Consider the following 20522-nt stretch of genomic DNA (forward strand, 5'->3'; position numbering starts at 1 on the left):
GATCTGTTTCCATGGAAACACTTAATAACTTCGTACCATATTCACAAGGAACAGCGTTATAAAATAAGGAGGCATCCAATTTAGTTTCAATTAAAATTAATGTAATTCCGTGCAGACCTTCCAAAACATATCACAATAATAACAGCATATCATAAGGACATTTTGGGAAGCAGCCTTGATCTGTTTTAATTTGGCGGGTGTTATGCTTGGGCTGTGGTCTACTAGTACCCCATTTTCTTCTTGCAGTACATTATTGTTAAATGGTAAAGTTTTCTTTAGTATGTGACTGGTAGTGTTGGACTGGTATCCATTTTAGGGTGTCCCCTGCAATTACAAATTACAATCTTAAGCACAAATCATGATGGATACTATCTTGACCCGCTGTTTGTCACAAGATGCCAAAATGTTCAGAAGCCGTTACAAATAGTTGCATAACAATTACCCAATACCCAAAAGGCACCTTTCCAATGACAATCTTCAGGCAGCTAGACTTCATTAAATTAGCAAAGATAAGGAACCATTTATCAGAACAAAACTAGTGGAATACAAACGAAAGCCGAACCATTACTGACAGAGAAAATGAAGATGCGAATGGGTTTCTACTAAACAGAAAGGCCACATAGAACCATTCGCATGTTGTTTAACATTTAATAGTCACATGAGTGAAATGACTGTTTACTAGAGGCCTGATTTTAATGTACCACCTTACTCCAGTAAAAAGAGAGGGAAGCTCTTAAGATCACTGGTAAAGCCATTAGCTTGACCATTGGTTTACACTGACTGAACGTCAAATGAGAGATCACCCATATTCAGAAAATTCACACTTTACAAAGCAAAGAATGTGTTAACACCCAACATAATCTGAGTGTCTGTCTTTGTGAACCCTCCATTTTTTTAACCAAGTTGTTAATATAGTTTTGGCTTCACAGAAGCAACCTTGCAGCTTTTTAAAGGGGATTGATGCAAATCAGTTTGCTTAGTCGACTGAAATGATAAGAAAGCAGAAATATGGTGCACTGTCACATTCTGAAAAATCATACAAATCTCTTACACTGAACATGATTGAAATCAATGCAGTAGTTCAGGTCTTCTGATTGTTTTCTGATGACAGTTCTAAGCTTTTTGGAAAACTAATTTTTTCATATAAAACACTTCAGAAAGTGAAAAAGTAAAATCAAAATTCTTGTAAAGAATTGTTAAGTAGGCATAGCGTGAAACTTTCCCTAATTCTGCTTTCTCACCTGTAACAACTTGACAACTAAATGACATTATTGTAAGTACAGAAATGGATGCTTCCTTCAAGAAGTGATTTACTCCTAATTACAAAATTTCAAACATACACATAATTGGTTCAAAGGAAGGCACTTCCTTTATGCTAAACTTCTAGTAGTTTCACAATGGATAGTTAAGTTATTCAGAAAAAGGAGGGGAAGAAACAGATTGCCTGTTGAAAACCTAGAGTCCATTTCTGTACCTTAAATTAGACTAAAATTGAAAAGACCAGGTCGAAATTTACCAGTTAAAATCTAAAAGAGGAGCAGAACATTGTTCATCATAGTGCTCGTCTTTTTGAGTCAGTATGACGGCACAGAGTCCAGCAACTCCCCAGCACAAATGAGGGTTAAACAAATAAACCGTGGTTTTAAAAAAGGCAGCTACAGTTCAGTGAAATGAGCTTGGTCATGATGATCTTCCTTGCCGAAAGTCTTCTCACTCAGGGAGAACGGACCCTTTTACGCTAAAGTGCACTTTTCTGTCCATTGGTTGACAATCCTTAAACAACTGACGTGTAGAAAACTAAAAACAAATGACCCATAAAACATTAAACAGCATGGAGGTAAATATCTGGCCACACAGTTATCTAGGAACCAGACGCCTGATGGCCATTGAATGTTTATGACGTATGACATGTACGTCTTTAAAAAGAACCGTTTTATACATGTGCAGTGAAATGAGAAACCTGGGAGAAAAGTAAACCGAAACAAAGTCCAAATTGTTATGTGCAAAGTATGTCAACACTTTCTTCAGCTCCCTATCCGGAAAGCTGCCGACCTGAACAACAGCATCCTTAAAAGAAACGTCGTCACCATCTAGGGCCCATTAACACAATTAAAGACAGCCCCCTGAGTCATGAACTTCAACTCAAAGATGATTCCCACTGAGTCCGTCCTGCTTCCCAGGCCCGGGGCTACCGGATACGACCGTCACTTTTGACTGGCCCAAGTTCAGACTTGGGGTCTGGAGAAAGGGAACTCCAGGTGGATTTGAGGCAGAGGCCCAAAGACGGGCAGGGTGAGGAGCGAGCAGCACACAGGTCACCAGTCAACCAAAAGGCCCTGACACTGCGGTCTACCCAGTCTTCCAGAGCCTTGCCCACCAGCAGGGAGTTCCTGTTGGCCAGCGCCAGGGCGGCATCTCCACTGGGCAGCTTCAGAACCTGGTTCAGCTGCTGGAAGCCCTGTTCCATGTAGAGGTTCCCAGGGGGACCAGCGTGAAGCCAGCTGTCCTCTTCTGGAAAGACAAAATTGAGGGGAGTGACAACTTTGTGAGAGAGAGAACAGGTCCCTGCCTTGTAAATCAGTGGAATTACATCAAATGTAATGGGCATCAAAACATGTGCTACATCCTTTATGTTTTTACTGAAATGTCCCTTCTGGTAGAGCCGTCTCCTCTAGCACTCCCTGAGCACTGTGCTTAGGCAAACAAGTGTGTCTTAATTGCCAAAGTGCAAGTGTTTTGGTGTGTGTGTGCCCTGGGACAAACTGGCATCTCCCCTGCTGCCTTCCCTGTGCTTTTCTGCACTGGATAAGAGTATTAAGGAAGGTGGATGCATGGTCATATTTCTCCAGGACTAATTAGGTAGACGTGCAAAGAGTACAAAAATGAAAATGTCAGGAGGTGACTGACCTTTCTGTAATGGCCGCCCTCCTTTAAATGCCAAGGGCATTACCAGGAACTGGATCTCAGCCATGCGCTCCCACAGGCGAAGGACCCTCACTGTCCAGGCCCCGGGGCGGAGGGGCCGCTGTAAAGGTGGCTTGTACTGCGTGAATTCTGCATCGACGTCCACGCTGATGTCATAGGAAGCTGCCACCACCTGGGTCGGATCGATCCAGACTATAGTGGCCGTCAGGTTGGGTCCCCTCGCCCACTTCTGGACTGCCACAGGCTCGTCTAGGGGGCCCAGAACCCCCCCAAAATTGCGGAAAATCCTCTCCTTGGGGTCCCACCGTGTCCCTACCTGATAAAGGCACACACAGTGTTAACAAGGCTGGGGCGAAGTACAGTAGCATGCATACAGTCAGAGCATCCAAAAAGGACCACACCCTCATTAAGCCCATTCAAACCTCCAGGTTCTTAAGCCTCTCAAACTCCTGTAGGTTGCTTTCCAGCTGCAGGGTGCTCTGGGGCACGGCCCAGATCTCCAGAACCTCCTTCGTTCTCATGACGACATTCTGCACTTCCTGTCTGACCAGGTAGCCCTGGAAACGGTCATCGTAGAAGTACAGCTGCACAGATATGGGATGGCTGAGAGGTTCATACCTAAAGAAAAATGCAAAGGAATCAATCAAAAAGGCAAATAAAAATAACATGAACAAAAATAATCCAGAGTTAAATGGTTAAATCATGTCAATTCTACTACACCACTCATCAGTTTTCTCCGCTAAACGTTTTCCCAGGTACAGCCCTGACATACTCTATTCTTCAGATCAGCAAAATATATGGAAAATGAAGATAGCACAGAATGAACATATTTAGCTGACGTTACAGAGGAGAACTGGTCTAACAGGCTTTTGGAGCCACAAAACAGAGGTTAAGGTCATTTACTACAATATTCTCAAAATTGTCGTTGTCCTTGGAAGTTTTTTTTTTTTTTTTTTTTTTATCTGGCAGGCTTCGTGGACAGACTGCGTGTGAATCTTTCCTTACTCAGTGTTAGCAGCTTACATATTAAATAACACTTAATGTGTAAGCAGTTACATTATTAAATTATTGTTTGCCTGGCAGGCAGCTTTACAAATTGACTTTTTTTGATTTGACATTTAACCCATTTGCCAACAAAATTCTGGCTAAGCACCCTGCCCTCTGCAGTGTTAAATCACATGTAAGGACAAGGCCAGTGAGCCAGCCTCCTACGTACCACATGCACTTGCAGAAATAAGCAAATCAAGGAACCTTTATTTTTTCCCAAACTGCCCCTATATCTCAGTTGTATCTCTATAGAACACCGAGTGACATGTTTCCTGCAGTAAACAGAGCCACATTTAGTGGCAAGACTTGTACGAGGGAGCGCGTACAGCCGCCGCGTCGGGCTAACAACCGCGTCAGGCCCCCTCACCGGCAGGCTTTGCTGCCTCCGTGGGTGGCCTCTAGGCTGCGGAGGCCCAAGCGAAAAAACGAGGAGTAGGAGGTGAGGGCCACGTCGCTCAGTGCACCGAGGCCATCTGCCTCCTCGAAGACGCTCTCCCAGTAGGCTTTGAGCGCCGGCGTGCCGGGGGCGTAATGCCCGTACAGATGGGCGTCCAGTATGTCTATTGCCTCCTGATTCACCGTCGACTCAAATTTGCGGGCAAAGAAAGTCGGGCGACTCAGTTGCTGCAAAAGAGGAGAGGAAGCAGAAGCACAGGTATGAGAACCTCATTTTAAGGTGTGACAAATACCATACAGGGAAGAATCAAAATATAAAAGTAATATTCCTGTGACAACCAGGGATATAACCTAATCATGACCATCTACTGCTAATGAGGACAATGGCGACATCCTGAATCCGGGAGCAGCCGAGCGGCTCGGTTCAGTGACCGACCTGGATCCTGATCAGGTCCGAGGGCTTGAAGTCGTTGGGCGAGCAGCCGCACCAGTCCACGATGTGCTTGTACTGGCACTTGCAGCCCAGTTTGCGGTTCCAGTTGGTGACGCGAAGGTTGTTGTCGATAAGCGTGTCACACATGTGACTGTTGCCCAGGACCGTGTGGAAGAATGACTGGGGGGTTGGAGTAGAGGCAAACCCCTAAGTCCTAAGTCAGGCCCATTACTATAGCAATATTACATCAATTAAAATAGCAATTAAATCCATACTCATAAGAGCTAATTTTGACTGAAACAAATATTAATTCAAATAGATACACAGGAATAATCTCTAATCTCTTCAATAAAATCTATTTCCAAGGCAGCCTACAACATACAGGGCTCATATAATGTCTTGGGACACTTGCTTAATTCTGTAAAAAATGCTGCAAATTTACTGGTTTCATAACAAAAGTACACTGACAAGCAATGTTTAACAAATCTGCACAAGCATTTGTTTTTATTAAGAATTTTTTGACTGACTCATTCATTTCTTTTCTTACTATTTATTGCAATTGTAGTCACTGCTCCCTAAAGGGATATGGAACGCAATTTTTTGGAGTCATGCTATTGCAAAGCTGCTACTTTTTATAAAGCACCCAGTGAGACTGTCAATGAACTAATTTCTTTTAGAACTAATATTTGGGTTTTAATTAATGTTTTACTTAAAACTCCCGGTAGTTTCTAATGTGTTATTTTGAAAATGAGTAAACAAATGCTTTTTGTTATAAAACCAAAAAAATCTGCTATATTCTTACTGAATTGAGGATGCATCCCAAGACTTTCTGTGAGCATTGTATATAATTTCGCCAAAATCAGTAATGAATCAGTTACCGATTGATTTCCGTTGTTGTTCCCGTTACGTCATATGGCCAAATCTCACTCAGCATCCAATCAGGTGACCCAGTGTGATGTACTGTACCTTACCTCAGCCGGGAGTAAGGTGTAGCTGTAGAACTGCTTCAGGCCTGATACCAGCGCGTCCTGGGAGTTGATGACGTACTCCACGAAACGGCGTGTAAGGGAAAACCAGTCGGAGCCACCTGAGACTTCCAGGCCCTCTGGTATCACTCTGTCTCCAAGCCGCCACATGTGGGAGTCGCACTCGTGGAAGAGGCGGTCCAAGCCTTGCTTCTTGATGAACCTGCCACGGCAACAGCGAGTTACTTAGCACTCGACACTTCCAACAAATCATGACCGAATAGCACAGGCTAAGAAAATGTACTTACTAACCTCAGTCATTACCTTACACCCTTGTGCAAATTAACTGAAACATGTTGTTGCATCTATATGCAGTCAGACTGACCACAGTTAAGACGGACATCAGTCATATTAATTCATGCTTATCGCCTTCACAGGGTACATACACCATGACTATGGGGAATTCCAATTAACTGCAGCATGTTTTTAGACTGTGGAGAGAAACCAAAACACCCGGAGAACACCTTAAGATGACAAGGCGAGGCGCCCCCCCTTCACTTAAAACATACATGGATGGCTGAGCATGCCTGCCAGTCTGTGGGCACAGGGCCTCCTCTGTCCATCCACTTAGCTCTAACCCCACCCGAGCAGGCCTGCCAGTCTCTAGGCACAGTGCTTCCTCTGTCCATCCACTTAGCTCTAACCCCACCCGAGCAGGCCTGCCAGTCTCTGGGCACAGTGCTTCCTCTCTCCATCCACTCAGCTCTAACCCCACCCGAGCAGGCCTGCCAGTCTCTGGGCACAGTGCCTCCTCTGTCCATCCACTCAGCTCTAACCCCACCCGAGCAGGCCTGCCAGTCTCTGGGCACAGTGCCTCCTCTGTCCATCCACTTAGCTCTAACCCCACCCGAGCAGGCCTGCCAGTCTCTAGGCACAGTGCCTCCTCTGTCCATCCACTCAGCTCTAACCCCACCTGAGCAGGCCTGCCAGTCTCTGGGCACAGTGCCTCCTCTGTCCATCCACTCAGCTCTAACCCCACCCGAGCAGGCCTGCCAGTCTCTGGGCACAGTGCCTCCTCTGTCCATCCACTCAGCTCTAACCCCACCCGAGCAGGCCTGCCAGTCTGTGGGCACAGGGCCTCCTCTCTCCATCCACTCAGCTCTAACCCCACCCGAGCAGGCCTGCCAGTCTCTGGGCACAGGGCTTCCTCTCTTCATCCACTCAGCTCTAACCCCACCCGAGCAGGCCTGCCAGTCTGTAGGCACAGTGCCTCCTCTCTCCATCCACTCAGCTCTAACCCCACCTGAGCAGGCCTGCCAGTCTGTGGGCACAGTGCCTCCTCTCTCCATCCACTCAGCTCTAACCCCACCCGAGCAGGCCTGCCAGTCTGTGGGCACAGTGCCTCCTCTCTCCATCCACTCAGCTCTAACCCCACCCGAGCAGGCCTGCCAGTCTGTGGGCACAGTGCCTCCTCTGTCCATCCACTCAGCTCTAACCCCACCCAAGCAGGCCTGCCAGTCTGTGGACACAGTGCCTCCTCTCTCCATCCACTCAGCTCTAACCCCACCCGAGCAGGCCTGCCAGTCTGTGGGCACAGTGCCTCCTCTCTCCATCCACTCAGCTCTAACCCCACCCGAGCAGGCCTGCCAGTCTGTGGGCACAGTGCCTCCTCTGTCCATCCACTCAGCTCTAACCCCACCCAAGCAGGCCTGCCAGTCTGTGGACACAGGGCCTTCTCTCTCCATCCACTCAGCCTACTCTCTGTCCAGTTGGCTGTGCAAACCAACAGGTCCCAGGCCACTGCATGCATGTCCGTGAGACAACTTGTTTCAATTAATTTGCACAAGGGTATACATGTAACAGCGTTTAATTTAATTTATTCCAGTTTAATTAATGTCTCCCATCAAAATGTGCAATAAAATAGTTGCAATAAAAGGTTTAGTTCAACACCAAATTAGACCAGTGGTGCTTACTGTCTGCTTTTAAACTGGCTTTCATCCACTGAGCTCTTAATTAGCTCCACCATTGCATTAGTCTTTCTAAGGAGTAAAAATAAAGCAGAGAAATATGCTTGCTTTTATACTTTCAATGCTCTATGAAGGAAAAATCAATTTACAGTACTGAAAGAAATGATGATGAATCTTCAATTAGCCAAATAAGATGAAAAGGCTAATTAATCAGGAGCTCAGTTGAATCAACAAACCTCGCTTACAATGAGTCACCTGAGGCTGAGTGAAAACCACTCAGAGGGGACTTTGATCTGACACATTCATAATTGGGTGCAATGTTACATGCGCTTGATTGACCGAGGTTGTGGTACCTTGTGTTTTCCCTTCCGTGAGACTTGAGGAAATTCTTGTCTCTATTCTGAGAGAGAAAAGCCACCAGTTCCTCATTGGTCCTATGTTGAAATGACACAGAACCGTCAGCCAAACAAGTGAGGCAAGAAAATGGTTTTGCAATTATCAACTGTAGCAGAATGTCAGCATTGAATAACATGTTTTAACCAAAAGAAAAACATTGAAATGAGTTAAATAACTTAAAGCTTTTATTTTAAGTGGTATGGCCTTTTATTTTTTTTTCAGCATCTTTGCTTTTAGCCTACCAGTCCCCTTTTAACTTGATTTAATGAAATGATCTTGATCTCGTGAATCTTAAAAGCCCCCAAAGCAACATAGAAGACACTTAAGTAACACTGAAGCTACACTGAGACACTAACTGACAGTAGTCCCATAATATTAATAATAAAATAATAATTAAATGCCCAACAACGTTAATATACTTTTAATAAAAGACAGATCTACTCTATAAAAGGACCAAATCATTAGACAACAGCAAACTGCTTTTTGACAGACAACGTAGGATGTAAAGAGAGTTTTGTGTGAATATTTGTACAAAACCCAAGTAATTCTGTATAGTTTATCCTACAGACAAACCATTAAACCATAAGCTATGGGACACACATAAATGCACAAATAAAAGTGTCACCTTCCTGCAGTGGTAACGGTGTTAAACTGCACCAATACATTATTAAACAATTTAGAATTAAACAGTTCAGAATTTATTGTGAGTTATTATGATTTTGTGTATGCAGGTATGAATGTGCCAGGGCTTGATTTATGTAATGTGTTTTAAGGTCTTTCGAAACTGCAATAGCTTATATTACGAGTAGTAAAGGCGCTTAAAAAAGCCGGATAAAAAAGGCACTTCAGGCAGGTAAGACTGAGCATCAGCACTGCCATATGCAGGCGCTCGTCTGCAAGCCGGCTGCAGGCACCTGGTGGGGAAGTCTGTGGCACTCAGATTGATGAAGAAGTCCCACTTCCACTCTCTCATGGCCAGCAGGTCCTGCATGCTGCGCAGGTACGTCTTGAGCAGACTGGCCCCGCCCCAGATGGTCACCATCCGCCAGGGCGTGACACGCACGTTTGGGTAGCGCTCGGCGATCAGCAGCACCTCACGGTGCAGGTAGTTGGAGCGCTGCTCGAGGGAGAGAGGAGAGGTGGAGAGCAGGGGGAGTGAGTGGCTGTGGTAACAGACAGACATTAATGCAGTCACAGCGGAGCGAGAAAGGGTGCAGGTAGGGCATCGCAGCAATAACGGCGAATGATGAGATGGCTTCTTTAGGGGAGAACGTCACCCTTTCATTAAGTCCTGAAAAGGACCAACAATCACCGATCCCAAATATAACAGGGAAACACAGGGAGGGCACACAGCAGACGGTAATGCTCACGCATGGTGGGTAATTTATACAACACTAAAGACACGCGCGGATCATACAGGGTTCAAGCAAGACACGAGCACACACACGCACACGAGGAATGCAGCACAAGCATTTACACTAATGCAGTCTGCTAGTGCTCTCAGCAGGCTCAGCGTCCTTACTGGGCCGCAATAGGCGAGAAAGACATTTCTCAATTTTAAAGCTTAACATGTATAAAGTTATCTGTAATTAATGATTTTATAGTCAGCTACAGGATGGGATTCTTTAATCTGTGCAAAAACGGCAATTTCATAATGTTGTTCTTCAAGTAAAATGTCACACCCATTCCCAATTTCATTTTCAATCCATGGCATATCAACCCGCACACTTCTTACGAATCAGCAACAGATGATTGCATATCGTCACTGTGGCCTTAACATAGGTTCAACAAATGGTAAGATCTGCAGCCATAATTCTGCTGAATACTGACTGGCGCTTTTGAACATATAACTGATAACATACCTTGCTAGATGTCTTAATTTAACTTGAGCGGAACGGTACAGAAATGTTAAGATGGAATCTGACAGACATGTGATATTAAATATTCTTACTTTCTCAAATAGAACAGCAATTCAACTGTAGTTTGTAAGATACAAAATCATCCGGACCCAGCCAACCACATCACAATGTTATTTAAAAGGCAAAGGAACACAGAACACAGACGGCACTGCTCAAAATAACTGACATTTAATTGTACAGTGTAAGATTTATGGTAGAAATTTTTGTCTTTTTTTAGTCCAAGGGAAAAAACAGGACACACCATGCAAATATCCAGGCTTTATCGTATAACATATAATAATATTACTTTTCACCTCAGCAATCCAGCTGATTCACTAACTTTATATCAACAGTATAAAATAATTAGTAATCCTATGTCGCAACAAAAAAAAAATCAACACCGTTTATAACTGTCAGATTCCCGATTAGCTACTTTCCCTGGGAAACATATAGAAACACACTGTGCGCAGGAGACTGAAAGGGGATATTAAAGCTCGATTTTGCGTGGATTCATTCAAATCAATAAAGAAACAAGTTTGCACTGCTGCCTCCTGAAGATTTTTCTTCATAATAAAGTGCATATTTAATTAAGTTAAAGGTAACCTAAATTTAAATTATTCACGCTACAATTTAGCTGCGTATGCTTTAAATATCATCTACAGTCGCCCTATACAGCACCAATATTCTAATATTAATATACAACACGTATAAAGATTACAGATAAATAAATACGGCCTAGATCTCATTCCTAATCCCAGCTGCTGTTCACTTCAGCCGTTTTGTGGTGCCACGAGCACATCAGCATGTTTACTTGGGGGAAAAGAACAAGCGTCACTCACAGCAAGCACTCGGCTGTCTTTCGCTCCTCCATTCAAGTCAATCCCTCTCTCCCCACTGTGCCTTTCACAGGAGATTTCCAAAGCATTACGGAGCCTGCACAAGGCGCGACACCAGGAGCAAACAAACGCGGCGGTTCATGGAAGTGGCGCGAATCGGAATCGCTCCCTCCACCCTTCTTAGACCTCGTGCCCCCCGCGCACCCAGGCACCCTACCTTGTCCACGTGTATGTAGTAGAAGTGCTCCCGGTGATATATGGCTTTGATGAGGCGCTTGAGCTGCCGGATGGCACGGCCGTGGACCACCAGCATGAACGCCACACGCACCGGATTATCCACCTTGTCCTGTCCGTCGTCCAGGTCATTGCTCTGAAGCACGGGACTGGGCAGACCTGTGGGAGCACAGTCGGGAAAGGAGGAAGCAGGCAGGCTTATAAGCAAGAAGTACCTGACAAGCTGCTACTTTCTATAAATAGACTTAACCGGGTTAGAAAACACCTAGCTAAATTACATCTGAAAAATTAAATAAGGGAAAGCGACATTCTCCGTAGGTTTAGCTTACGGCTACTTTTTGTTTATGGAAACGGTTCATTTGCAATGTGTTGCACCAAATGGTACAGGAGCTCTTGCCAACAGCAGCTGCATATGATGAAAGCAAAAATTCTATTTTTATGTGGCAAATGTTCCCTTTTTATGAATCGCTGCAACACCCACTTTAAAAGTGCTCACCCGTTAAAGGGCCGGCTGGCGCCTTTCCGAGCACATGGTCCCTTCCTGCCAACATGATCTGGATGAATATCTGTACCCAGAGCCTTTATCCTCACCTTTAATTTATAGCAGCGCAGCCCTTTCATATGGTTACTTTTACGCATCTGAACCGAAATTCTGACGCAGTAGGACAATGTGAACATTAGCCCAAGCATAAGCTACGCTTGCCGGTAAAGAGGAGTTGTTCTCCAACACACAATTTGGGTGACTTAAGTATTTTAAGTAAATGAGAAGTGCAAAAGAACAATGCAATGTTTTTTAAGGCCAGTTTCAAAGATTTGCAGAAACACTGAACAAAACAAAACTCAGCAAAATTTAAATAATAATAAACAATTTCCAACATTATTTACAATGGGGGGTGCCTGAGCACCTGACTATTTGCTCTAATTACTCTACCCCACGAGACAACTTTTAACGCCGAGCACCTGCCCCCCAAAGTCTTTACACCGCCCTGCTAGTACGCTCTATACCACATGTGACACTCCTGATCCATGGAGAGCCAGTGCGGGTTTTTGAGACGGCCTCTCAATCAGCCAATAATAAAGCAGCAGTTCTCAACTCCAGTCCTGGGAACCCACTGTCATTGGCTGATTGAGGGGCCATCCCAAAAACCCGCAGGCACTCCGGCCGTCCACGGAACAGGCTCCCCACCCTTGCTCTGTACTGAGCGCCTCCTGCATTTACAAATCAGTAAACCAGTCAAAAACAGCTTATAGGCTGAACTCCAGCAATGAATAATAATAATTAAAACCTGTGTGCGGTTTCTTGGACAGGCGTGTCATTTTTTTGTTGTTTTTTTAAAGGCTCACCGTGTTGCTGCGGGCAGAACTGTGGGAACGACTGCGGCATCAGCTTTCCGTCATGATGCTGGCACACGACGTTGGCGATCTCCTGCCTGCACTGGCGGGAGCTGGCACGGTGCAGGGCAGACAGCGCGTCCTTGCCCACTATGTCGCACTTGGGCACAAAGTCACTGCTGAGGGCCGGAGGGGCGCCCCCCACACTGCCGACGTCACCCTGCTGGGCCGGCAGGACGGGCCCCATCCCCTCCTCCGCCTTCTGCTCTGTAAAGTTGCGGCTGCTGGAGGGCACCCCCTCTGCTGTACCTCCGCGTCTCCTGCCGGCCCTTTTGTGCTGCTCTGGCTCCTGAATCGGGGCCCGGGATGCCGCGCCCCCGAGCCGGTCCCTTCCGACCCTCCAGCGGCTGCGATTTCTCCCCAGTGCCCCATGCTGTCCCTCCCATACGGAAGTAGCCCGCCTGGAATCGTGGCTGTTGTTGTCAGGCAGCTTCGACCTTCTGTGCTTCTTCTGGGGAAAAGAGCGACAACAGAGATCAACAGTTTTAAGACTAAATTCACCGAACTCTTTAGGTGCTTTATTCAGGAGGAAGCATTTACATAACAATTAAAGGTACTAGTTTCCCATGACGTCATAAGCATAATAGTCAAGTCAGGACTTGCAGAGTGTGTACGGTAAAGAAGACGCCTATCAAATCCCAACACAGTATTACACTGATTTTTAAACCAGTTTAGTTTTCTATGCAAGGGGACAGAATATCCAAACTGGGAAAATCAAAGATTTGCCATGAATATATTCTCAAAATAATTCTGGACAGACAGAAGTACGCACTTCCTTTTTCTCGCAGAACCACTTGCATATATGACAGTTTTTTTAAGTAATACCTAATCTGCTTAACCCCGAAGGGGTTGTAAGGTTCATACTACAATGAACTCATTCCTGGCTGAAGAAATGTAACAATGTCACAGAAAGTACACATCGTTTATATAACAGCAGCGAGTTATTAGTCAACAATATGAGAGAATATATCCACCGAAGTTAGGGCCCCCGTAGTAATGCCGGTGATCTCGGTTAACGCTTCACAGACGTCATAGCTTTTTAGCGATTCTGCTTTAGGTCTATTAAGTTTTTCCAGTCTAACACCACCGGGAAATTATGGTAGGATTTAAATCGAAAACACGCCACCTAGACAGCAAAGCAGCTGCTATTAAATACGATTCGTATTATACATTTATTATCAGAGAGAGGGGAAGGCAGTTTCTGACCAAATTAACAATACATTTAGTTCAGCGAAACGTTACAGAAATTAGTACCCATGGGCAGGTAGCATCTGTGCAAAGGCATGCAGGCTTTCACTGTTTACGATGCCACCCCTGCAACTCACCGCACTGTGCCAGAGCTGTGATCTAGCAAGGAAAACCCGAACATGGTGGAAAATGTAAATAAAACGAGCAGAAAAGGCGACCAAACTGAAAAATGGCGCTGATATAAATAACAAGTGCACCGGGACCAGCATATGCCTGTTTATAGAACCGGACCTTCGCGTCCGCAATTCGCCCGAAGTAAACAAGGCGATCGAGGTTAACTAGACGTAACGCATTAATTGCTATAACCAAGCAGCTAGTTGTTGAATCGAGTTAAACGGAGAGACGAGGTAAAATACACCCACTATGGGAGTGCTGTCATGTTTCGGCGAATGATCAGTACGAGTGTATGGTCGATTATCCCTAGCTTGCCCATTACATTCGGCTACTTACTTCCACCTCTCCTTCTTCAAGGCTCCTCAGGCTCCACACCACAAGCCCCTGAACGAGGAGGACGACCAGGGCCGCCACGATCGCCGGCTTGTACCGCCAGAGCAGCTTCTGCACCCGAGCGCTCGCCACCATCTTTTCCGGTTCTCGGCCTCGGCTCTGGCATGGGGCAGCAGGACAGGGACTATGGGCTGGAAACACAATCGCATCCGGAAGGAAACCGAGCTAGAGTTTCACGGGGGGAAAGATGGTGGATGGATATAAGTGACAGAGCTTGCACTTCTGCGAGGGGGATGGAAGGGAGGGGGGTCTGCCTTGGGAAGGGCGAGCATGGCTTGGTGACGTGGGGAGGACCCGGGCTCCGCCATTGCGGCGGACACCTTTCTGCCAGAAACCAGCCCCAGATTCGCCGTCCACACCCCCACAAGCGGGGTTAAATGTTTGGGAAATAAATGCAACATATGGGTCTCCACATCCTCACTTCGTATAAACTGTATCTTGCATCTGCATTGAAGTTTATGTTGAAAATATTTTTCGTACTTCATATTAAACAAACAAACAAACAAAAAAAGATCGTAATCTTATTTAGGTCTAATTGTGTTTTTATCTGTCTGAAGGTCACAGATGCCGCAGCTACAGGTGCTTGCGGAGACAGCTACATGAAAATTACAAATTGAAAATATTGTTTTAATTTAATTTGGTTTATGCATGCTCATGGAAATATAACTGAATATTTTTGCAAATGAGTGGCTTATGCATGCTTAATAAAACGATCAAATACTTGACTGCACAAGTACGAACAGCTCTAGGACAAAAATATCAGTGACCACCCTACATTTAATTTGGGGATATTGCACAATAGGCCCGTGCAAAGACAGGTTCGCTGCTTCCGACCTTGGAGTGGACAAGATATAATAACTGCCAGGCGAACTTTATGTAATAATAAATCTTTCTCTGGGCTTTCATCCCAGCGATAAAGTTTCCATCGGCTTTTAATTTCTATGTAATCTGACCGCAACGTCAGGTGTCAGCTCTGGTCTCTAATATCTCCCAGTTAACGAAGAAACCATAACCGTACCACCAAAGGGGACCACCACTGAAATCTTATATTCTGTACTTAAAAATACTTAGAAGTTAACACATAACATGAACCAAACTACTTAGCAACCCAGCTAACATAAAACACTAACTTAATAACATTAAGACCGGTCCTATCCCTGCATGTGTTCACTTTCATGGTGGACGGGGAGTTACAGTGGAGTCTCTTAAAATGCCGAGGACCACAATGAAGTACGATATTTATTTTCCAGATTAGCTAGAACACCAATTTCCTAAATGCACGAGGGGGCAAACATTGTTAACGGTTAGTCTTACCCAGTTTAAGACTATAGATTAGGTCTACTTTATGGTGTAAGATTGTTTGATAATTAACCGCGCTGCAAAATATTAACTGTCTGAAGTAATGTGCAGCATCTGTAAATCGGTATTGGGCTTGGAAGGCGGGGCAGAGTTCACCTCTTGAGGTTTTTTAATTTACAAAGGCGACGCTTCATACACCCCCAGGATCGCTGGTGTGGGGAGTCCGCACCCTTGTGAATATAACTAACCGGGAACTTAAGTGTATAAATACCGTTTGATGAACAGTCACTCCAGAAGAGATGCTTTGGTCTGTCTGAAGTTCCTGCTGGAGATCTACGGCGTGTTTCTGGGCTCTAGTAGTAAGACAAGAAAAGAGATCGAGTTACTGCGATCATTTGCCTTAAGGTCTTTAATTAACGTTAAAATTTAAATACATAGACTGTAAGTACATAGAGTGTTTTTAGAAGATATGGCCACATTGCCAATCACTACACAGATAACGCCCACATTCTCACAGTTATCATCGGATCAACTGATAATATTGGCATCAAGTGAGTATTGATCATTTGAATTATTTTCAAAACTTTTAAAATTTATTATAGATTTATTATTTATAATAAATATAATATTTATTATTGAAGATTTTACACTGTATATCGATACAGTAAAATCTACCTTTTTTGTATTACTCTGCTCCCTTTAGTCTCCTGTCTGGTGTTTTTTGTGGCGATCCTGGTGCTGCTGTCCGTCCTCTTTCAGAGACACTCGTTTTGCTGCAAAATCAGGACTAATCAGGATTCTCGTCAATACCCTGTAAGCCCCCTCGGGCGTGATCAAGTACGGAAAGACGGAGTTAAATAAACTCTGTAAGCGTTATGGTGAATTTTCTCTGCATACAAAGTTTTAAAACCTTTACGGCGATTTTTCAGACCAGTAATGCAGAAAAGCTACCGTGACAAATTCAGGTTACTGAAGACATATATGTCATGTAAAAGATGTAATGTCTATGAAATGCCTATTAGACTTAGAAGCTATGACGTAAGCCTACATACGTAATGTAATAAAATACACTCGTGGTTTTAACCAGTCTCATAATAGTTGTTAATCAGGCACTTGAAAGTAAGTTGCCTGCATTTCTGACTGAAGTGAAAGTTAGATTTTAAACATGAGTCAAAAATGTGCTTTTATTTTTTTGTATTTTTAAAGTATATGTACACGATATTAAATAATAAATAAGTTTGATGGTGGAAAGAGTTTGCATGCTAAGTCTATGATAAGACTACTCATTACTTTATTGTTTCCCTAGATATTTGTCTGGGACATTATTTAGTGCACTACAACACCAGGAAAAGTGGTGCAAGATTGATTAGTTAGTTATATTTGGTATATAAATGTACATGTACCATATACATATATTATTAGCTTTGGGGTAAATTTGATGATTTTAGAGTAGATGAAATATTTTAGGGAATGTTTTTCAGTAGAACACAGTGAGCTTAAAAAGAATGCAAAAGTTACAATGAGACGAGACACCAACCTATACAAGCATTTTATGGGGAAAGAATGGGAATTACATTTTTGTTGTTCAGATTTATTAAAGATTTGCTGAAGTCAAGTTAAATTTTCAGCTATATCCCGAGTCAATACGTGTTTCTGGTGGTTTCTTGCTAGGATACATTACCAAGTGTAAAGACAGGGGATCTTTCAATACCGAGGCTCTTATTTAGTTCCTATGTTGTCACTCATTTCAATGGGGATCTTAAGACTCTTAAAGTTACTACGATAAGCCTTCGTCTTGGGTGAATGTGGATGAAGAAGAAAGCATTACTATTCAGCATTTTGTAAGACTCAAATCAAACGGGCTGGTCTATAAGGAGACAATCCAAAATTTGGAACTGTGGATAAAATAGGGAATTGGTTTCAGGATATTAAATATGACTCTATAATTAATATGAGGGTGATGTTTGTAAGTTTTCAACACTGACAGTATGTTTCTATTTTAGGATGCTCTGCCCCACTATTACAACAGTGGGCAATCATTAGTGCCCCCCCCCCTGTAATGTACAAGGTTCAGTGATGGCCTATGACAATGCAGTGACCCAGGTAAGGAGTCTGTCTAAACGTCTAGACTCCCATCACTTTTGGTCATCCTAGCGACCAAGCCAACTACTCTGTTCCATCAAGTGTTGAAAAAACTGCAGGAATGTGCCTGATTCACGTTAGCCTGATTCTTCCACCAGCCCGGACAGCTGTTTCTCACCGGGCAGCCAAGCAACTACCAGTGGCACACACTGGAAAACACTCTGCCTTATCTCCCATCCTACATGAGCATTCGTAAAAAGGCCCGGCAACAGCAGATCCACACGATGATCACGGAACGGTTCGGCCTCAGTAGCCCTGTCCTAGACGAGGTGAGCAGCTGCGCAATCAAAGGGCTTCCTGCTTGCAAATATTGATACAAGAAGACAGCTTCACTGGAAGGCATGTTTCTGTTCAGGGCATTATTAGACGATCATCCGCAATTAATCAGCGTTTCTTTTCTTTTTTTTCTTCAATGATTCAGGCCTGTAGACAATTAACCCTCCGGAGTTGACTGATGCTTTTGCAATTAATTGCAGAACTAGTGCGCTACATCTGTGGGGGGCAACGATATTTAGCTTTCCCAGAGCAAAGAGATGTTTTATGTTTTCATTTTGCCTTGAAAAGAAAGGACGGTGTCCCTATTACCTTGGGGCGTCAGAGTAATTAACAGATAAGGGATACAAAGTAAGGGCGCAAACACAGAAGTGGAAGGGATTGTCAGGACTGAGCTTTAAACAGGGATGTTATGCAAATAAATACTACGTTATTTCTGGCTGATTAATCCCGGCCTGTCATGAGGAACGGATTGTGGAACACTGCTTTAATTGTATAGTCCTGATAAACAGCAGCCAAGCCACAGTTAATGGGGTCTAACACTGAGATTCCTCACACATGCAATCAATAGAACAAAGCAGCCTGTAGATAATTGTGGGGAAACATCTGATGTTCATCTGACTTTCAAACGAACCCCTTTTATTTTTCCCAGACGATAGTGGTGCTTGTGTATGGTGGGATTTAACCATTTCTTCTTTCCTATCTAAATTTAACTTCTGCATGTCTGAAAATTAGTAGTTAATTGTAATTACTTGTATGGTAGTCTCTTCCCTATATGACAACCCTTGTATTACTGTAAATACTTAAAAATACCTTTTAATTATAGAATAAATGGTTAATTGTTCTCTGTGGGGAAATTCTCTTTATACCTCCCCCAGCTTGCTCTTTGTAGGTAAGGGCGAGCTGCCGGCTAAGGGCTGGCCACCTGTTGTGGCACCCAGGGAGCTGGGGGTTCAGGGCCTTGCTCAAGGACTCGCAGCCATGGCAAATCCAGGCTCGAACTGGCGTCCTTGTGATCACAGTCACAGAGGCATAGTCACACACTGACATGTCAAAGTCTCTGGACTTTTCACAAGAAAAATAGCAGAATAAAACCACAAGAATGGTATTATTTGACGATAAGAATTTCTAATTGAAGTCTCAAAGGTACATCATAAAAATAGATCATCAGCATCTTGATTTCTTGTGTGAATGTTGTGGACACTTGCTGTTCTGATATAGGACTGTGGTTGTCACCACCCTCTTTTACAAATGAATGCTCTGTTTGCTGCTTGCTTTTCAGTCGCCCCCGACTTATGAGGAATCCATTGGCCACTCTATCATGGTCCCCTGCAGTGGACTTGGGGAGCCCCAAACTGCCTCGCCCTCTCTTACTGACTCTCACCATAGTGAACCCTCCGCTGAGGTGAGAGAGGCCATCTCAGGGCAGCATTCCACTCCAAATGCTCGCTCTGCCCCTGTGCCTATCTAGAGCCTTCATGCCACCCCGCCCCCTTTCCCAAAAGGCTCCGTAAGATCGAGACGCACTTCAGGTCTTCTGATAAGTATAACTGAAACACAAAACGCAGATAACATCGTCCCAGTTAAGAAGTCAATGGATTTGGGCCAAAGGCTGAGTATCAGTGTCAACTGGCTAAACACCAGTGCCAGAAGGCAGACACAGTTGCCAGTGTCTCTTTCTGAACCTTTACACTCAAAGCGAGGAGGCCCACAATGCCTTATTGATGGAGACTTTTGTTTTTCACTAAACAGCAAAATGCCCCGTTCTTTGATCGTGACCCTGTTTTTTAAATGACTCAGGATGAAACAAAAAACAATCCATGGCTATTCAGGATTTTCCGACTCGTCTGTTACTTATCTGGAAGGCTTCTGGCCAACTTTAACCAAGGAACACACAACACCTGATATCTGGCAACAGTTCTGAAGTGGACCTTGTCGCTCGTCGTCATAGGGAGTCATTAACCTCAGTAGGTGTTTCAGTTAAGTTACTCATTTCTCATGGTTCTTAACTTTAGGTCAAACATTTTCCCCTATGCTGTATAATCTTTGTCTGCAATTCTGACAACCTAGTTTTATACAGGGTTACTTCATTCTGGCGTTGGTGAAAAAACAAGCTACTGCAAAAGCATAGCCTGCAATTGCTTACATTAATGTTAATGGATGCCTCAGAAGAACATTTCACTCATTTCCGGCACAAGTTAGCCTGTGCTCCCAATGTATAAAGATATATAAAGTAAAATGTATTGTTCTGAAAAATTATGAAGAATAAAGATCTCAGTTTATTGTGACAGTACTGTGTGCGCAGTTTATTTAACTTTTTAAGTCGTCACAACTTGACATTTCTTTCATGCTGTAACTTGGTCAATCCTGAGTATTATAGCAAATACCTTAGCAAATACACAAGCTCATCAAAAGTAGACAACAATTGTGGCTTCATGTGGGTTTCATTCCTATCAGCGTCAGTAGAGTTTGCTTGTTCTCCCTTTCTTATCATGGCTTTCCTTGTGAACCAAACATACCATCCATCCATCCATCCATCCATTTTCCAAACCGCTTATCCTACT

The 20522-nt window shown here is 44.0% G+C and overlaps 1 protein-coding gene across 2 annotated transcripts; it reads right to left on the reverse strand.

The window, feature by feature from the left end:
- Positions 1 to 79: 79 nt before the first annotated feature.
- Positions 80 to 14653, reverse strand: xylt2 (xylosyltransferase II). Of its 2 annotated transcripts, none has more exons than XM_049013890.1 (11): positions 14188 to 14653; positions 12442 to 12940; positions 11081 to 11256; positions 9044 to 9246; positions 8087 to 8167; positions 5773 to 5989; positions 4805 to 4981; positions 4340 to 4596; positions 3348 to 3543; positions 2908 to 3241; positions 80 to 2511 (listed from the first exon to the last, which is right to left on the reverse strand). In XM_049013890.1, exons 1-11 carry the CDS (start codon positions 14317 to 14319, stop codon positions 2189 to 2191), a joined length of 2595 nt encoding a protein of 864 aa, XP_048869847.1. In that variant the 5' UTR covers positions 14320 to 14653; the 3' UTR covers positions 80 to 2188. The 2 variants fall into 2 exon arrangements, with proteins under 2 accessions (XP_048869847.1, XP_048869848.1); XM_049013891.1 differs by lacking the exon at positions 14188 to 14653 and adding an exon at positions 13815 to 14141.
- Positions 14654 to 20522: the final 5869 nt, after the last annotated feature.

Source organism: Brienomyrus brachyistius, chromosome 5 (genome assembly GCF_023856365.1).
Source record: "Brienomyrus brachyistius isolate T26 chromosome 5, BBRACH_0.4, whole genome shotgun sequence".
NCBI classification, from domain to species: Eukaryota; Metazoa; Chordata; class Actinopteri; order Osteoglossiformes; family Mormyridae; genus Brienomyrus; species Brienomyrus brachyistius.